General features: G+C 43.6%; 1 protein-coding gene across 16 annotated transcripts in view; it reads left to right on the top strand.

Annotated features, from left to right (window-relative positions):
* Nucleotides 1-20560, top strand: part of PALM2AKAP2 (PALM2-AKAP2 fusion) — a 248857-nt gene that overhangs the window by 154241 nt on the left and 74056 nt on the right. For 2 of the 16 annotated variants that reach the window (NM_001396583.1, NM_001204217.3), the window contains exon 1: nucleotides 2522-2619. The exons of 9 other annotated variants lie outside the window; for them this stretch is intronic. Coding sequence is in view for 3 of the 7 variants with exons in the window: in XM_046905165.1 (XP_046761121.1) it covers nucleotides 10449-10499 (51 nt within the window). In the remaining 4 variants the exon portion in view is untranslated. Of the gene's footprint in view, nucleotides 1-2513; nucleotides 2693-10394; nucleotides 10500-20560 lie in introns of those variants that run through there. 5 more of the 16 variants (XM_046905165.1, XM_046905164.1, XM_046905166.1 and 2 more) reach the window with 5 other exon arrangements.

Genomic DNA, 20560 nt, shown 5'->3' on the forward strand with positions numbered 1-20560 from the left:
TACAAGTCTGCAGTTTTGCATATATAAGGAGATGTAACTATTCCCTTACACTGATTGCTTTTAGTATAAGCCTCCTTCAGGGTCACAGCATTCAGGTAGCACACATGTGAGTGAGTGCGCATCTGTGTCCTTGAGCTCTCCCCCAAGGATGCAGTGGCTGAACTATCATCGGCAGCATGTAATCTTCCATTTAAAACATCAGCACCTGATGTGTAGCAACAGTGAAACTAAACTTTGAGCATTAAACAGGCTCCAGAGAACCAGAGGTCTGCAAACCTTGTGCCTGCGCTGTGCAAACAGAGAGGCTAATTGGGTTAGAACTAAAGGACACCTGGATTAATGCAATCTATCTGAGGAGATTCAACAGTGCTTCTGTAAAATTCTGCCTTAAACAAACCTCTCGAAGGTCTCTGAAAGGGTCAGCAAAAGTGTGGATAAGGGTGATCTAATTTCCATATCAGAATGGATTTCTGAAAGGCTCTTGACAAAGGCTTTTAAGGAGACCAAACAGTGATAGCGGCAAGAGGGAAAGCCCTGGTGTCACTCAGTAATTGGTGAGAAGATAAAATGCAAAGTGTGGGAACAAGCAATCAGCTCTGACAATGGAGGGAAGTGAGGGACAATGTGCGGCTCTGCAAGGGTCAGCGCTGGGATGTGTGCTCCCCAGGGTGCATGCACCCCACCTGCAACAGGAGTGGCATAGAAACACAGAACCACAGAATGGTTGGGTCGGAGGGGACCTCAAAGCCCACCCAGCCCTGAGCTCTTGCCATGGGAGCGCTGCTGCCCAGCAGGTCAGGTTAGAAAAGGGCCCATCCAGCCTGGCCTGGAGTGCCTGTAGGGATGTGCACCCACAGCTTCTCTGGGCAGCTGTGCCAGGGCCTCACCGCCCTCCAAGTAAGGAATTTCTTCCTAACATCTCAGCTAAATATCCCCTTTTTTTTTTAGTATAAAGCAGTTCTTCCTTATCCTATCACTATTAGACCATGTAAAAGTTGATCTCCTCCCTGAAATGGGTGGTACCAGCTCAGTGAAGGTAGCATAGAATGGCTTGGGTTGGAAGGGACCTCAAAGACCAATCATTTCCAAGTAACGAGAAGAAAGACAGCGAGAGATGCAAGGACAGTGTGAAGCTGGCTGTGCAATAAAGGGAATTCAGCACAGGTAAATATGAAAAGGTACCAGGAGATAAGACAAGAATCACATACACAAAATGGCGGGCTCTGAGCTGGCCACGGCAGGAGCAGAATCTCCAGGTTGAGACAGTTCCATGGCAACATCAGTTCTCTGCTGAAAAACTCGCTGTGAAATGTTGATTGTCAAGAGAAAAACATTACTTTGCCATGGTACAAACCAGCGGTTTGCTTGTTTCATAGAATCATAGAATCATAGGATGGCCTGAGTTGAAATGGACCACAATGATCATCAAGTTTCAACCCCCTGCTGTGTGCAGGGTTGCCAACTACCAGACCAGGTTGCCCAGAGCCACATCCAGCCTGGCCTTGAATGCCTCCAGGGATGGGGCATCCACACCCTCTTCACAGAACCCCAAGTTGGAAAGGCCCCCCAAGGACCATCAAGTTCAACTCCCAACTCCTCACGGGAACACCCAAACCCAAACCCTGTATCTGAGTGTGGAACCCAAATGCTTCTTGAGCTCCAGCAGCTCAGGGCTGTTCTCACTGCCTTGGGGAGCTGTGCCATGCCCTCCACCCTCTGGGGCACAACTTCAGAAAGGGATCTGTTAGGACAGGACGATGTTCAAGAGGGCATCAAGGATGAGGAGAGTGGCTACAGACAAAAGCATCCTGAGTGCCTCAAACAGGAGAAGGAATCATGCAAAAGATCACAGCAGGGGTCTGCAAAACACACAGGTAGGTTGAGGGGAGTGTTGGGAGCCGCTCCTCATCCCCCAGTGCCAACAAGAAGAGATGGATGGGTGGAAGGCCTATGGGCATTATTGCCCGGGCCTAATGTGAACATGACAAGAGCTTGCAGGCTCAAGGGGAGCACTGGAGAAGCCCGTGGAAGTTAGTTCTGCTTCTTAGCATGTTTAATTAATAATAATAATAATAATTAATAAAGTTAAATCTACAGATTAAAAAGAGAGAGAGAGAGGGGGGGGGGGGGGGGGGGGAAACAATTATAAAAAAAATAAAATGAAACAAAACTATAAAAGAATAAACCAAACCAAAACAGAACAATAAAACCAAGCAGCAGCAAACCACCCACACTCTCGGCCTCAGGAAACCCCCCGGGCTCCCGGCACGCACACCTCCCGGGCCCGGCGCCCCCCCCGGCCCCGCGCTGCCCGTAACAGGAGAGCGCTGGCAGCCGCCCGGTAACCCGAGCGCGGCGGGAGGGCGCGCGGGGGGGCGCGGTGCCGCGGGACGGGCCGGGACGAGGCGGGCCGGGGCGGGCCGGGGCGGGCGGCGGCGCTGCCCCCCTCTTCCTGGCGTCGGCGAAGGGGCGGGCAGGGAGGGAGGGGAGGAGGAGGAGGAGGAGGAGAAGGAGGAGGGAAGGGACCCGACGTGCCGGGGCTGGCGGCGCGTGCTGCGCGCTGGAGGAGCGGGAGCGCGAGCGCTCGGGAAAGGTAGCGGGGAGCCCGCGCGTCTGCCGGTGCTTGCGTCCGTGTGTCCGTCTGTCCGCGCGGGAGGCGGCGGAGGCTGCGGCGGGGATGGGGGAGAGCGAGGTGGAAATGCCGCGTCTGGGCGGAGCGGGAGGCAGAATGCGGGAGCAGATCGTGTCCGGGAGGTTATGAGGGATGGGGGGTGGGAATGCGGAGAGGGGAAGGGGAAAGGCAGGGAGGGAGGATGGCTGCGCGAGGAGGGAAAGAGAGGATGGAGATGCGGGAGGGGAGGAGGCTGCCGCGGAGGGGGACCTCTCCGGGGTGCGCGGACGGCCCCGCGCCCGCGGGACCCCACGCGTGCGGCGGGAGGGGTTGGAGCCCCGGGGGGTGGCTCCGTGCGGCCGGGTCTGCGAGCGCAGCCCCCCCGAGCCCTCAAATCGGGGGGGCGGAGGGTCCGGGGGAACGGCGGGTGGGAGCCGGGAGAGTGGCCTGGGGGGGTCGGCAGGATCCGGAGCAACCCGTGACGTAATTATTTTTTAATCAGCATGTTTTTTTCATGGCCATCTCAATTTTTCCCGGACTCCCCCTTTTGCACTGAAAATCTCCCCGATCTTTGTTCCTATTCTTGCTATTTTTAGATCCGTTCTGTAAGAGTGGAGTGTGAGTTTTAAATGTTTTTTTTTTTTTTAATTTCAGTCCTGTGCCTGGGACCACTCATTGTAAACTTCTCAAACATTGTGGTTTCCTCCTAAAAAGTTATTGAAATGATTGCAGAGGTGGGCAGGCCGGCAGCTGCTGTGGATATACAAGCGTTTGAGTTCCCGATGCCACTCATCATTGCCCATAAAGAGCAGGCATCACCCTGAACTTCGTTTTTATCTTCAGATGAACTGCACATCAGCCCCAGGAGATGTATGTTAGGGAGGTGAGGGGCAGCCCAGTGTTAGGGAGAGGCAGAGCGGAACCCCAGTTGTGATTTTAGCGCTGGAACAAACACGTTTTATTTTGCGTCGTGATTAGCCCTTCGACATTGTAATGATATCCTCCGATTCTCACATTGTCTCATAGCTCTGGTATGTCAATTTGTATTCACGCTGTGTAAGTGTTTTGCAGAGGTTTTGCCTATCTGACGGGGATTTATTTCACTTTCACAATTCCATGTTGTGGTCTCACCAGCCCCAGGAACCCAAGGAAGGTATAGGTACATATATCAGTACCTTTGGATGGGACACGACTTCTTTTTCCTTAGGAGCGCAAGTTATTTCAGGTATATTTAGATCGCAGATTTGTGTCTCTGTGCACAGCAGAGGATGAACTTACAGCTGAAACTAAAGCATTCATTTAAGTGCATTCATCAGTTGGTCAGGATTGGCCAGTTTTAATTCATTTTATCTTCATTCAGTGCCCAAATGCCAGCCTGTTTGCTACCCTCTGACAGCCTCTGCCAGAATAATTTGTCACAAATTTAAAATGTTGCATACAGACACTGCTAAGCTGCTTTTCATATTTGTTTCCAAGCACCTGTCCAAAGAGCACAGGTCCCAGGTGAGCACTTCAACAGATTAAACCACATTCAGAGGTCTCTTTTAATTGTGCTGATAAGGAGTAGCTTTTGTGGCAACTGATGAATGTTTTCTTCTTCTGTGGATGTGCAACTCCTTTACCATGTGTACATTGCTTCTAAGTCATTTCAAAATACTCAAAACTGGCACTGATGTCAGCTGGAGGCTTGGCTGTGTTAGGAGCACAGGGCTGGTGGCTTACAGGCAAAGCGTGAGCAGTTCGATGTGCACCCTACCCTGGTCATGGGATGAGCAAATTCATGCCTGGTTTGTCCAGACTGCAAAACTGACCTTTGCTACTGGAAACACCTGCTGATTTAGCAAGTGCTATTGATACTGTATTTATAGCAAGACATAAAGAGCTGCACAGCGCAACATCTAGAACCATCCCTATTATTGCCTTTCACAGCCTGAATTTTCTCTCGTCAACATGCAGCAATATTGCTGGCCCTCAGATGGGCCAGTTGTGGTAGTGGGATAAACAGTTTTGTTCAAGCTGCCAAGACTGTCCCTTTTTATTTTTTACTTAAAAAGCACTGGTAGTTGTCTCTCCCAAGACCGTATGTTGGAGGGGCTCATCTTGGCTCCCAAACACAAAGCAGTGTTTGGCTGCTTTGAGACCCACAGTAAATTGTGTTACTGTCATAGGACTTTCCATGCTTTGTTTCCAGTTTCTGGGCTGTAACAATACTCTCATGGGCTGTGTTTGCCCTCTCTTGACATGAACAAACTCCATCACCCCTTACCTCGCATGTGACTGGGCTGGTGGCAGCAGCTGTGACACCAGATCAGAGAGGTGACCCAGACCCAGGTCCCAGCAAAGACTACATGGTGTTAAGGTAATGTGCAGTGATCTCCTAAACTTTGGTACTTGTTAGACCAACTCCAAAGGAGAGATGCTTGTTTTCCCTTACTTGTTGGCAAGTTACCCGTTCGTGAAGTTTACATTTGAAAAGCAGGTGCATGGTTTTTATTTCCATTCTTCAGGTATCAGCCCAGCTTCTGAGAAACCAAACCCCGTTTATTTCCCTGTTTATGATGAGTGAGTTGTGTTAGTGGGTTGTTAATGGTTCCTAGTGGAGGGATCTCCTCGCTTTGAGAAGCAATGACCTCCCATTGACTGCAGTTTGCAGCCAGTTCTTCTTATTTATTTTAATGACTAAAGGCAGTGAAGATATCCTAGCAGAATTTCTGGACTCAGAAGTCACCGAGGAGAAGACATTTCCACTGCTCGCGCTCGGTAGAGCAAGTCTGTTAAAATTGATATGGGTAACATTGGCTTTCAAATTCCATAAGCAAAAAAGGTTGCCTGCTGATTTATGATGATACTCACACTTACTGGAGTGTTGCATTGGGCCTGGAGAGGATTGTTGTTTAATTGACTGCTGACCTAGACCAGTAGAGTACAGCTCTATAAAATTAAGTTTAATTATGAAATATAACATCAGCAGTGAATGAATGCCAGCAAATGCAGTCAGTTCTGTAATTTATGTAATTCTCTTTGAGCCGTATGCCAAAATGGTAGTATTTTACTTCTGCATGTCCAAAATTTTAAATTATATCTGCTTAAACAATGTTAAGACTTTGGGTACATTGCTCTGATAAATTAGCATTCCACGTCAGTCTATTTTGTCCTTGCGAAGAATAAAAACTCATTATTTGTGGCAAGACAAATGCAGTTGAGCAAAATCCATACTCTATGAAGTCTCTCCTACCTGGGACTCTGCTGTTGCTATACAATGTATTTCATAGGACAGATTGATACATGAGGAAACGCAGAATGATTTGGCGATCACGTCTGCGCTGAGAATGCAGATCCTGTGGTCTGCTTTTGTCCTACGGTAGGTTAATCACAGCTGATGTTCCTCTCAGCAATCTAAAAATGAGGTGTCCAATCTGAGTTGGCAACAGAAACTTCCTCTGGTAGTCCACGAGGAAGGTGCTACCATACAGTTAGTCACCCAATGTATCTCATGTTTTAGATTAGCCTAACGTACTGTAAGTACTGTAACGTACTGTAGTGGCCGTTAATTTGACTTCAGGAACACAGGTGTTGACTCAGGTGGTATCTCAGGGCCCTTCCAGCACTGTTTTTGTGTTCAGGTGAGAACTGTGGCAAATCAGCACTGAGCTCCGTACAGTTTAAAAGATGCATTGCCCACAGGCTCTGTAGGGAATCACAGATACGTCGCAGTCCTTCCTGAAAAGATGCCTCAGTCCTCACTGCAGAAGTTTCCCAGCTGAAAAGTGGAACTGTCATCTCTTCCTTTTTCTTCTCTGCAATGGAAGATCTTCAGGGCTGCTGTACCGTGTTTGCATAAGTACTGCTGAAGCTGTCGTTTCAGCTGCTATTGTGGGATACATCTTAGTACACAAAAATCACGTTGTAATTTCTGTTCAAAATTTCGTACCACAGTAAGCTTGGTTTTGTCATCACTTTGCTTATCTCCCACATAATTATGTTCACCGTGCAGGGCTATTGCGGTATCGTGACAGAATGAATATCTTATTAAAATTCTGATTTAGCCGTACAAATCAGGGTCTTATTCTTGGCAATGAACAAACTTCAGTGATCCATTCTAAGTATATGTCTTGCCATCCTTAATTTTTTTTTTTTAATGCCTTGTCTTCAGTTTATAATTGGTGAGAGTTCTGTTACACTTTTTGTTTACTTGATGACAGCAAGACGGTGAAACTTATGTGAGAGAGTAACACTGTACCTAAAGAGTAATTCGTCAGAACTGTGATAGAAATACTTTGGAATAGTAAGACTCAAGTGCTATTTTGCTAGATATGGTGCTTTCATGCAGTGTGCTGCAGAGATAGATGAGAAATTTCCCTGGGTATTTTTTAGCTGGGAAAATGATTTCTTCAGTCCTTTATTAATAACAGGAAAGCAAAACAAAACACAAGATAACACCCAGCAATAACGCTTTTAAGGCAGAACGAATTCCCTTCTCTCTTTTCAAAGCATGTACATATCTTCAGAAGGGTCTGAAATATAACTGTAGAAGAGCAGCATTAGCACTTGGGAAAACTTTGTTATGTGCTACTGGATGATGAAAGCGTGTTCTGTTCATTTTAGAATTTACTTTCTAGCTTTGACTAACTGACTGAAGAGATGAAGGTGGTCCAAGGGACAAAGATGCTTTAAGAGATCTGGATTTTCGTTCCATAATCTGTTGTTTCCACTCATTTCTTCTGTGGCTCTGGACATCATCATTTCCCTCTTCTCCTGCTTTCTCAGTGTTAATAAGGAAAAAGGGCAGAAAACTTTCCGTGTGTCAGTAGTTATATTCACGTAACAGTGTTTGCTCTTCTGACATGTTTTTGCGTTGCTTTATATTACATCTCTGTGTAACGGATGCACGAAGCAGGAAAACTTTTCTAATAGTGTAGTGCTACCAGTAAAAAGTGGCTTTCTAGCAAAGAAAGTTTAGCACTTCAGCTGCTAACATATGAGAAGAACTACCTTCTGCCTGGGTAATTTCAAAACACCTCTAAATTAGTAATATGTCAGTGTTGTACTGATTTAAATATAAAAAAAGAATACAAAGCACTGCTGCCTCTATCACAGTAACCAAGTAAACACAACAATTTTCTGAGCCAGGGTTTAAGTGCAAATGGTCACTCAGACATGTCCCTTCCTTCCCAGCAGTTCTTCTCAGGGGTTGGTATTTGACATCACAGCTGTTATTTTTTATCCTATGAATCCAGGAATTCAAGCAGTCATCCTGTGCCTTGTAATTTGGGACACTGGTGCCAGCATTAAGTTCAGGCTGAGCTTTCTAGCAGCTGCTTTTTCCCCCATAGTGCAGGAAAAAACAAGGCTCTATCTGCGTATATGTTTGCATTGCCCTACTTCTCTGTCTCATTGAATCTGGGGCAAGTTTAGTAGTGCCAGTTTAGGATAATTCCCTAACAGGATTGCCAATACACAGCATATACCCATCTTCCAAATTTCTTCACTTTTACAAATTTCACTTCTTAAATAACTCTTCTTGGGCAGGCTTGGGGAAGACATTACACTAGAAACAGGGACCAGCTGAAGTGCATGCCAGTCTTAGTATCTAGCACTAGCCCCCACGGTCAAACTAATTAAATGTGTACAAGTCTATTAATAAAGGTTGGAGTTTTTGCACAGTAAAGCACCAAAGATTATTTTTGTTGAAGGGTGGGATTGAGCCAAAAGTTTTTCTACAAATCTTTTCCTGCTTTGGTCTATTAGAATGTATGACAGTGCACCCGTAGCTTTGTAAAAAAGACAAAGTGAAGCCAGTCTCAAATCTTTAAACGTTACACTGTCATCTTTCTTTGTAAATAGGCCACACTATTTCCAATTTTAGAGTTCCCCATTAGCTGTTACCCTGCCCCAAGAGTGATCCTAAGAAAAGATATTGGCCGCAATGCTCTTGAGAACCTACACGTTGGCATGGGAACTGCTATCAATAAATCCAGACCCACTTAACCTGATTTCAAAACATCTGAAGTATGTGCAAGGTGAAGAGGCTTGTGACACCGTTCGAAATTCCAGGTGTTTCTGTCTGTTGAAGAGGCGAGTTACTGACACAGCTGTTTTACTGTCAGGAGAAAATACAACAGTTCAGGTGTTCATGTATTGATACCGTATCGTATGAATATACAGTTTGTCTTATGTAGCAGGTGGTATTCTTCTCTAAACAAGGATTGATCCAGTCCTTTGTTATTCCTTGCTCCTGCTGCTTGTTGCCATCATTGGAAAGGAAATTTCAGCCAAAGTTATGGTCTGATGGATTGCTTTATCTTTTCAGGTCTTTTCCTTGTCTCCATATATTGACAGTGCTTAAACTATTTAAGACATTTCAACATTTTTCTGTTGTGGAAGCAGTGGATATATTGAAATAGGCTTAATTAAAAATGTTTTGATCATTCAGCTATAGCTGAAGAGCAGCATCTAAGTACCTGTGCTGGTTGTAGTTGCTGTTTGCTGTTGTTTCGTGTGCTTGGAGCCCAAGCCTGTCCTGCACCTATTTGAAGCTCCCAGTCTTCACAATCCTTCACATTTCAGGCCTTACATCCTTTCAGAATTACTTGATGGTTTCCTGGGCTGGTTTTCTTTCTCACTTTTCTTTGTTGGACACCATCAGATTCCTTCTGCTATGAATAAAATGTTCTTAGCATTTGTGCCTCTCATTCATTCCCAGACCTCTCCATAATTCAGGGGTTTCATTTATATAGCAGAAGTGATTGGATAGCAGAATGTCTTTGTTCTGCTCTGCTTCTTGTGGGATACGTGGGAAACCCAAAAGTTGAGCCCTCAGGCCTTTCTTGCCTACTGTTCCTGTTGACTCTGGCAAGTCAGTGTATCCTTCTGGCCTGGGTAAGGGACGCAGCTCCTCCATGACTTGCTGAGTAGGACTGTGTTAAGCCATCTCCTTCCATCTCCTGGAAACCTGTTTTGTTTCTGTAAGAAGGGGCAATAAGGCTGTTCTCTTGCTTCTGCCAAGGCAATAGGCTATCAGAAACTTTGGGAGGGAAATCAAGCAAAGTCAACACCCTCTGTTCTCAACAATGTGAACTGTCAAAAAGGGAACTTTCCAGGATCATCTGAGAGGATACTGCCAGCTCATCTGAGCTGCCTGGCATGTAGATCTCTTGGGTTGAGGGCTGTGTGCATGGTATTTTTTAAAGAATGCCTCTTCCTGTGTCTGTGGGATTGTTTCTTCAGGATGGAGAACCACGCTGGGATCCTGCAAGTGCAGATGAGTGTGATTTTGTTCTAATGTTTGGTACTGGAGTGCAATCTGGAGGGGAAAAAAAAAAAAAAGTCTTGTTAAACAAGCAGGTCCCTTTCTAGGAAAAGTAGTGTTAAGTGGAAGAAGGAGAGTGAGAGATCGCTTATATGAGCGTTCATTAAGTTGAAAACCAGATGGTTTTCAAAGCTGTGGTAAGGGTGTCTTAACCAAAGCATTTATGAGCAGGGTTGGAGAATCTGAAATAGTTAAAAACGAAAGCACTTCTGTTGACATAATACGTGCCTGTTTTTTCTTCATGTTAGCATGATGATACATGGGCAGCTTTTGCATCAGTGTGATCTCTGAAGGGCTGTAGGGTTGGACTCAGATTGGATCCCCATCTCAGTTTCATAGGAGAAGCGGACTCTTCAGTGCCTTACCTGCTGCAGATATATTACAGATTTTTACACTTCTTCAGAAGTGTGAAACATCAGACGAGAAGTCCCCACTCATGCTTCCTCTGAGTGGACTTGTGTCCTCCACACACAGGTGAAGCTGTTGATCCAGGCTGGGGAAGTGAACAGCAAGCATCTTGACACCAAAATGCTGAATTACCACTGCAGATGCTCCACTATCTCTCCTGAGATATCTCAGGTTAGTGGGAGTTTAACAAAAATGCATAGTGGGACTACAGTAATTTATGGCCTGAGACTGACTTCATAGCTAAAAGGCCTGCACATACATGTATGTTTTGCCTCACATCACATCAGCATCAGCTATCTGTCAAGGTGCAGCTGCTTTGGGTAATTCATCACGCCATTTAAATCTTCTTTCTAACTGATACAGCTAATGAATTCTTTAATTTCTTTTGGAGGCAGAAGGGAGGAGGGGAAAGGAAGGAGGAGACACTGCAGGCCTAGCAGTTCTTGTGGCAAACATGAGTTTGAAATAGGATACATTAATTTTTTAAAGAAAAAAAGGCAACCCACTTTCACAGCAAGAGGACTTGTTAGGCATGGTGCCATGATTTTGCAGTGATATGCCAGTTCCATTCCCAAGGGAAGTGGTAGATGGCTACAGGACTGGAGGAGGCTCACTGCTGAGAGTCGTGCTGACAAAAAGTCGGACCTTAGACATTTTAGGCAGTGTGGAAGGAGGCCTATGCTGCTCTGTTGCATTTCATGTTTGGGACTTGACATAGAGACATACAGTTCATTCAGCTTTGTGCTGATGAAACACATAATGTGTATGTGTTGGATGATAATGTGATAAAAGCCAGCAGAGAGTAAAAATTCACACTGAAAAAAAGTATTCGAAGTTTATTTCTTCTAATGGAGAGCTCCATATCAGGCACCAGTCTGGCAGTGTCTGAAGGGTCTCATCATGTGGGGAAAGGCTTTATCAGATGAATGTCTCAGGTACCAAGGCATCCAAGGTGGATGACTGGATGTGGGACTGCAGAGTGGCAGTAGAGATTGCCAGGTTTGAAAATTGGACATTGTAGTTCAGGATGAAATAGTATAGTTAGCTGTGAATTCGGAGACTGATGTGGTGCTTCCCTGGACTGTGCCAGCAATGGATATGGCCATGTATCAAGGAACAAGGAAGAAAGGCAACTTCACTTCATTGCCTCTAACACTTCACTTAGCCTGTTTACTTTATTTTGTGGGTTTCATGTAGGGCTTGCTATTGATGGTGCAGATTTTTCCACGGTAAAAGAATAAATGCCTCCTTAAAGAAACTAAGAGCAAATTCTGCTTGTCTTCAGCTTACAAGAAGCCCTAAAAAAAAATGAGTAAAATCTGTTAAGTTAAAAGAACCTTCACAAAAAGTTTTGGCTTGCTTTCTCCAATTATTATTTTTTTTTCTGAATCTTTAAAGTTTCAGGTCATTTCCTGGTCTGAAGAGAAAAAAAAACTAATAAAAACATTTAGATTTCAAGTGTATTGTAAAGATCAGAAGAGTCTGAAAGAATGACCTCTCTGGAGCCTTTGTTGTTTTTGTTGTTCAGTTGTTTAGAGAGCTCTGAAAAGCTCTCATAAAAGCCACCCCTTCCCACAAAAGCCAAATATTTCAAACCCAAGACCCAAGCTTTCAATAATGCCAGTAGGGGTGGTTTGGCAAGAGAAGATGCTGTGATTTTTCTCTCTACCGACAAACGCAGATGAACAGATAAATATGCTATTAATCTCTCCCAGCTCTCCCAGTGTTTCCTTCAGTCCACAACAATGATGCCAGAATTTGTTTTTTGGGTTTATTGATGTGGATTTGCTGTGATGGGAAGGTTCGTAAGAGGAGGTGCAGGGATGGAAGTAACAGCATCCACCAGAGCGGGCAGGGCCATTGTGTTGGTGCATGTCCTTGCTCAGCTGGAGGCAAAGAGCACCAGTAGCTCTTGCAGCAGCGTATTTTCATTCTCAGCCACCTGGCAGTGTCTCCTATTTCCTTCCTGCTGGTGAATATCCCCCATTCCTTGTTCTGTGGGGTAGTGTCCCGTCCCACCATCTCAAAGCTATTTCTTGTCTTGCAGAATCTCAGTCCTTTTCTTCTGTAAGTTTTATGAGTCTGCCTGTAAAGTATTCAAAGGGTGTCAGAGGCCTAAACAAGAATAAAGTGTACATATCCTAAGTTCATCCCAGCTCTGGTCATTGTATGATTTATGTGAAGCTGAGAGGAAAGTTGACCGTTTTCTTTCAGGGAAGTGCTCTGTTTTCACTTAATGATAGAGGTTTCTTGTTCACATAAGCCATGTGTAGAAGAGGAGAAACACAGTATGTAAACCCATTATAAAGTTATTCTGTCTTTCCATCCATCACAACTTAAAATTGTAATCTGTTAAAGTTAAAATCTGAAAGATATTAAAACAACGAAGACCAGAGATGTACTTAACAGCTCAATCTGGTTTAAAAATGAAAGGGAAACTGGCTTTCTGTTACCACTACTGAAGAGGGTTTTTTTTCATATTAGTTGCTCCAAGTTCTGCTACCAGCTGCAGCTGAATGTCAGTAACAGCCCTGACTGCTGGAGAACTAATACAGATATAGTGATGTGGCAGAGAAAAACATTTTGATCCATGTCAATGTGTCAATGCTTTGGTCTGATTCACCACAGAATTATTCCAGCTTTGCTTTAGAATAGCTTAACTGAATTGCATTTTTGCTCCTAAGCTACTACTGCATCTGTGAAAGAATGGAATACAGCCACCAGGCAAGTCCTTTTGATGTTGATACATCTTGTATCTGGATTTTCAATATCAAGTATTCATAAATAATGTAACATACATAACAGTCATTCAGAACATGAAGCCATAAGGAGACATTAAAAGCCTGATCTTAATCATGGTCTCTTCCACAGCACTGCTTCTGTGTAGAAGTGTTAAAACAGGACCAGTTCCTGTCTCTGGGGAGGGAAGCATCAGGGTTGCTCTGGTCTTGGCATCTGTAGTGGTTAATGCAAATGATACGTATGAAGAGCCAAAAAGCACAATTTGTCCGTGCCTTTCCGTTTCTTTCTGGAGTGTTACTTTCTCTGAGACAGCTGTGAGTTATTGCATTGCTGTTGAATATCTCAAAGAAAGCTCAGAGCTTTCCAGGCTGCTCTTGCAGCAGTTGGCTTTTTCATCTTCAGCGGAAGTTACCAAAACAAACAGCGTCAGAAAGTCATCAGTGTCTGCTGTAGCTGGAAACCTTTCACCAGAGAAAATCTCTTAAAGGGAATTAGTAGAAGTAAGGATTTCATTTTTGTTGTTGAATTCTTCCTCTTTCATGCCGCAGTATTGTTTCTGCAGGCCTCGTCGTTTATTCAACAGCACCCTTTAACAGCCCAAATTTAAAAGATAATTAGGAATGCCTGTTAGTCCAGTCTTGTAGTGGGAATGCTGCCAGCGTGCTTTTATTTTCTTCCTCCGTGGAGTGGTAAATTTGCCACCTGACAGAATGGAATAAGCACTTGCTGCTCACTGCTTTTGTTAATGCTATTTGGTGAGGGTGCATATGCCTTTTCTCCATTTCAAGGCTAAATGGTCCTGTGTTTATAAATTTATTGAGTAGCGTAGGTTTATTGATCTTGGGCACTGACGTGGTTCTTGTCTGTCGTTTTGTATGTATGTAGCTTTTTTTTTCCTTTTATATAAAATTAAGTCAACCTGCTGGGATCAAACTCATTGCATAGAAGGAAAAAAAAGTGGAATTTTTTCCTGCAAACAATTGATGACAAATTCATTGTATTGCAGCTTGTTGAAAGGAACTTTTTTTTTTTTTTTTGGAAGGTGAGAGTAAAGGAATTTCCTCCTCCACCCATGTGTTGTGTTGTTGAGCTGTAAACTGATACTGCTGAGAAGGAAAAAAGTACCAAGGCTTTGGTTTTCCTCAGGATATTATTGTGTGATTTTATTGAAAACTTTTAAAGACACAGCTGTTACTCTGAAGGTTTGAGTGATTCCATTCAATTCACTGAAATATTTTATTTTATTTTATTTTTTGCTTCCTTTTAGTTTAAAGCATAGGTGATTCGGTTGCATTAATAAAGAAGACGCACTCTTCCAAAGACTCAGAGATTCCACTGTGTAATCTTATTGTACGGTAAAAATGAATTTTTTTTATGATGCTGTGTATGAAGCAGTTTGATAACTGTTCCGACAGATAACTGATTTTGCTCTGTGAAAATACTGATGCTGCTCAGCGTACAATCAATTTTTTTCTCTGGAGAATGGCTATGATTTGATTGTGTCAATCAGTAGCAATTACATATACAGCATTCTGGCTTTTCATTAGAGGCATCCTAATCAAGTGAAGCATCACTGGCTTCTGATGTAAATTATTCATTCCTGGTCCTGTCTAGCTCCTATTGGGGAAATGGGAAAATTCTCCTTATGGGTGTTGGGGGTAGGGTATATTCAGTTTCTATATTTATCAGAGAAGATGTCTAAATTCAAGTTTGACTCTAGCCTATTTTAGTTTGTTTTGAAGTTATTTTCACAGAAGCTCACAGTCAGCAGTGGGGGCTGAATCCTGCGATGCCCCATGCATTTATTTTACTTTATCAGACTATGAGTAGGCCCACCATCCCACCTTTTCCTGTTTTCATTGGTCCCTTCAGGATTTCCCACAGACACAAGCTGCTGCAGGAATGCAGATCCCAAGCTCTTGCTCTGACAGTTCTCTCAAATCCAGAATTTTCTTTAATTCATTTCCCTGATGGTCTAGCTTCCTGTTACAACTCATGTGAAACATCAGCAGTGGATTAATGCTGCTCTGAGTAGTTCATTGCACCATCCTTAATTAGGATTGGAAATTGGATTTAAATAGTTTTATAAACCAGTTAGAAGTGATCGTTTCTGTCCCAAAAAGTAGTGAAAAGAGAGAGTAAAGAAAGTGGATGGGGCTTGTTGTTCAGTAAACAGCATTGCTACCCATAGACTCAGTGGGCTTCAAAGTCCCAGAAAGGAGTACCATCACCTTGCCCTTTTGAGTACCACCTCTAGTATAATTCAAACTGAAAATGTTTTTTCAGTGGTTATGGTTGACAAGCTAAGGTTTCTACAGGTCTTGATTTGATGGTAGGTTACAGGTCAGCTCCTCTACAATGGATGAAGAAAAGAAGGTGTTACAATGTGGGGCATGTTTTTAATTTCAGCTTCTTAGGTTAGCTCTCACTGTTGTCGACGTACTTCTAAAAGTCAAGTGTGGAATCGTAACTGTACCTGCCTGCACAATCATTCAGAGAAGTTAAGAGGAGCTTTCAGAGGCCACCACCAGCCTTTTTCCTTTGCACCAGCTGTGTATTGCTGGTGACAGTAAGACACCCAGCCTTCTGCATTGCTTAAAATGGGTATTCCTTATCTGCAGGTGGAACTTCAATCATGCAGTGTTTAGTGGTGGTTCTGGGCTCGAGCTGCTCCACCCTGGAATTGTCATGTGGTGGAGTCTAGGAAGTAGTTGGAGGAAACAGTGAGGCAGAGGCAGAGTGAGAGGAAGCTCTCACGGTCTGAGGCTGGGATGATGTCAGGAAGAATAATTGTTCTGTACTCTTAATTACTGGTTTGAATCATACAACCCCAGTTGACATGGGTGGGGAAGCAGTGAGAATGCCCTGTGTGCCACAGCTGCACTGAGCAATGAGGCAAGAGTCACCTGCGTGCTCACTGACTTTTGGCTTGCCATGAAAGATGCAAGGATGGTAGCGTAGGCTGGTCCAAAGCACCTGCAATTTGTTACTCTGGGCTGTGGCTCAGTTGCAGTATGTAGTGATAATCAAAGCAGAATGAGAGTTCATAGCTTTATGCTGTTCCAGATTGGCAGGGGAAGTTTTCAGATCTGCAGTAGCCTGTCCAGAGGCATATGGGATCATGATAACTTAAGAAGACCTTATACTTAGTTCTTAGGGCTTTCCTAAAGCATGCCTGTTGTCTACCAGTTGCTTTCATCTCTTGAAGTGGAGATTAAAGGAATATGGCGGATTAAGTTCGAGGCACTGGTTTTTGTACAGACATTATAAAACACTGCCTATCTCCTGCGAAACTATGAACACGTACAAGTAAAAACAAAAGTTAGATGTGATATATTCTCAAAATCAGTGTATTTTAGTTATTTTACTCAAGTGCACTGATATGTAGATTAAAATAGACTTAAATCCAGAAGCATGAGGATTTCAAGGCTTAATCAGAGATTTAGCCAGGGCAGTTTTCAAAGGGTTCTGTAGGAGGAGTGTACAGGCTTACTTAGTTTCAAAATAAGTTTCCCCTTAATTTCCTAGTTAGAGTCTAACACTCCCAAAATGAGAACAGCTCACTCCTTTCCAGACGTGAATGGCTTCTAAATCCTTCTCCAACATTTGGCTTCTGCATCAACTTATCATCTCCTCGAAGCTGACCACATCAAGCAGACTTTTGAAGGAGTTTCCATGTTGATGTGTCTCTTTCCACACAGCTGTTTTCACTTGTGTCTGCTGTTTCATGCAGACATTTTTCTTAATTGAGAAGGTGCAGATGGGTATGTGATTGAAAGCGTCTCTGTATATGTGTCACACACCACCAGTACTCTTGGTCTTGAACACACGTGATTGGAAAGATGTGTGCATGCTGAACATTTCATTAGAACATTTATAGCTTTCTTGACTTAGTGCCCATTTCAGTGTATTCCTCAAGCCTGTTTCTTACTAAGTAAAGAGTTGCCTATCAGACTGTTCCTATGCTATGTCATGTTTGTGAAAGGCTTCCAGCACTCTTGCCAGGCAGCAGAGGTTGTGCAGATACACTGAAGCCAGCAGGAAGTTTTCCACTGATTTGTGATAGATTTGGATTTACGTAGGTCGCTTCAAAGGTAATACTTCTTGTTTACTTCTGTAGGAACTTTAACGGATACAGAGAGCTCAATAACACAATTTGATATAGCAAATTCTCAACTACAAGACATTGTTTTGCAACATGGTCTCCAACATTAGCTATGCATTTTTACCACCAATGAACAAGAGCCTGCATGCCATGCTTGTAATAATCTGCACCAGTGGAGGTGACCCACTGTTCTGCACCTGCTTTGATGGGGTCATTGCTAAGAAAATGTTGCCCACACAGTCCATGTTTCATTAGCCTGAACAAATGGAAGTCAGAAGATGCCAAATCCAGGCTACAAAGTGGGTTTTGTAGGTCAGTCCAGCCAAGATCGGTAATGTTGTCTATGGCCTTCAAACTTGTATGGCACATGGTATTATCGTGCTGAGAAATAAAGATTGTCTTCTTCTCTGGCCTGACAGTGTCAGGTGTCGTGATGTAGCAGAGTTGATGGTTTGTCTGGATTCTGGGAAATCTGGAAGGATCACCCCTTTTCTATTCATAAAGACTCATCAATTAACATACTGTGCCTTGGGCTGTGTCTTGAACTTCTTCAGTGGGGAACTCATGTGTTTTAACTTCAGCTTGTAGTGGTGACACCACATCTTGTGACTGGTAATGATGCGATCCAGGAAACTGTCACCTTCAGCATCATATTACAGTAGGTCCTGACAAATTGGAATGTGGAGTTCTTTCTGTTCCTGTGTTAACATCTGAGGGACCTACCTGGTGCAAATTTCATAGTATCCCAACATGGCCACCATTGCTTCCAACACATTGAAGCCAATATTCATCTCTGTACACAGTTCCCTTGTCATAATCTGCTGATTCATATAGATGAATTGATCAAGATGCTCTACGCTTTGTGTTGTGGCAGCTGTGCGTGGCTGTCTGGAATGTGGTTTGTCTTTCATGTTGCCGTGGCTGCTGCTGAAATGCACCACCCACTCCTTCATTGTGCTCATATCCGCTGGTTGGTCTCCATAAATGTTCAGCAAGTGTCAGTGAAAGTCACTGGGTGCCATCTTTTCCTTCTAGAGGAATTCAGTGACATACCTTTGCTTCATCTGCACTTCCACGTCCAATGCCATTCTGTTAGACTGCCCCTCTGCTGCTGTCTGTCACACAGCATCAACATGCAACAGGATATTGGCAGGAAGGTTCAATCTGTCTGCCATCCTACCCACATCCACCTCTGACGTCATGGGCCAACGTCATAAGATAGGAGCCATTACTTTCCACGTAGCCCTCGTAATTGGCATTCCCCTACAGATGGCATGATTGATTTAAGATAAGAAGCTGAAATTAGAGGCAGAGGGAGAGAGAAAAAGAGAGAGGCAGCTTGGTCTAAAATCTGATTAAGGCCACTCCACTCCTGCTTTTGAGCAGTCTGTCAGTGTTCTAGGTCAGAAGAGATGACTGATCAGGTTTATAGGAAGAATCTAAAGCTAGGAGATCATGTTGTATCATACGACCCTCAGTATTTTTTAGTCAATTGAAACAGCTTACTGGGAAATTTTTGAAATTTCCCTAGTGATGTGTAACTGGGACAGTATTGAAAATTCAAGGAAAAAAAATCTTCAGTGTTGGCATCTGTCAACAGAAGCTAAATGGAAAATATGTGGGGCAGCATTGCACAAAAGTGATTGAAAATCCCAGGGTGCAGCAGTGAATGACACAAGTTTGAATCAGTAAGGGCTCTTTTTGTAACTTAAGCAGTAATCATGCTTAGGGAAATAATGCTGTGATGGAGAAGATTCTATGCAAACACGGTTTCGTTTACCTTGAAACTTAAGGTTCCTTTTTAGCAGTTTCAAATCCAATTAGGTTTAATCCTCTACGGTTTGGAAATTTCACTGCTGTCATGCATACATTTTCCAGCTTGGAACCTAACTAGTCCTTGATATATCCATTACTCACCAGTTCTTCACATTTTTTCCGTATGGAAATTCTCCTTGAAATCAGATCTGAGTTTGTGTTCACTTGAATTTCAAATTATTCTCCCTAGTCTACTTGGTAAGGAGTATCTTGGTCAGAATCCACTTGTAATAAAACCTTGACTTTGGTCACCGTAAAGTTGGAGTCATTGCGATCAGTGGATTGTCTTCTGCTGCTCATTTTACACACTAGTTTTTTTTATCGCATACACTCTTAAGCTTTGCATGGTAGCCTTTTTGGTGTCAGTAGAATTTAAGACTGTAACTGTTGCAATAAAGCTAACCTGCTCCTTGCCAGCCAACTAATTAGCATGGCTGTGGCAAGCTGCCTGAGGTCTTTAGGTCTGAATTAACTCACCTGCTACATACTGCTCTAAAATTGGAATATCGCTGAAATATCAGTGTTGTGGATGTGAACAAAGCAGAATATCTAAAGAAAAACATTAGCAGAATAGAAACACCTTTTTGCTCAAGTCAGCATTTTGCAAGAGAGCAGTGGGTTTTTAACAGTCAGCTGTTCTCAAAATGTATTTTACAGTTGTTGGACCTTCATCTGGGGAAGGCAAAAAATAAAGAGGAGACTGAGGCTGTTCTTATTTATGCTTCTGTGCACTTTATAAACTTATCTCTCAGGTCCACCATGGGCCAAGTTTTAATCCTTAGGATTGAAGCTCACAGTCTCCCCCAAGCACTGTTTGCCATCTGAAACAATGGAGGGATGGCTGAAAGAAATGGAAGATGACTTGCAGAGGATGGGAGGGATGATCACGTACTCCAGAAGAGCTACATGTCTGTGGAGAACAAAGCCGCTGGGGAATGCAGACTTAGCACGCTGGTCTGAGCCCTGCACTTACCAGAAATGCTCATGTGTGCTACCAGGGTGAAACAGATCAACAGATGATCTATAATCCATCCACATTCTGTACAGAAATGATCACAAATGTCTCCTAATCTGTTAATAAGTGATAATCCTTCTTCTGCAGGACTCCGATTGTGCTTTCTGGTGAGCTTGAGCAGACCCTCTCTGCTTTCCTCGCTGTCTCTCTGATAGTGCTCTTACAAAAAACTCAGAAAGAAAAGGGTTCAGACATACCATGAAAGGAGCTAGCACTCTGAAAATGACCAGGAATACTTTGTGTTGCTGTGTAAATCTTCTGCAAATTTATGAACACTTATTCTCTCCCTCAGAGCATGCTCTAAGTCTTTCAGAACAGATAGGAACCCTCACCGTTTACAGTAAGGATTCTTTGGGCCAAGCTCTTCCATTGATCATGGTGCCATGATCCCAGCTGGTGTCCAGCCCTGACACCTCAATCTCATAAACAGTTCTGTCTAGCAGGAGTAGATCTCACCTAAGTGTCCTGTTATGTCATGAATGGTGCTGCAGTAGTGATGGGCCATGAAGAACAGCACTGTCCTCCCAGAACAAGGTAAATAGGATTCTATGTCCT

This window comes from Gallus gallus, chromosome Z (assembly GCF_016699485.2).
Source record: "Gallus gallus isolate bGalGal1 chromosome Z, bGalGal1.mat.broiler.GRCg7b, whole genome shotgun sequence".
Classification (NCBI taxonomy): Eukaryota; Metazoa; Chordata; class Aves; order Galliformes; family Phasianidae; genus Gallus; species Gallus gallus.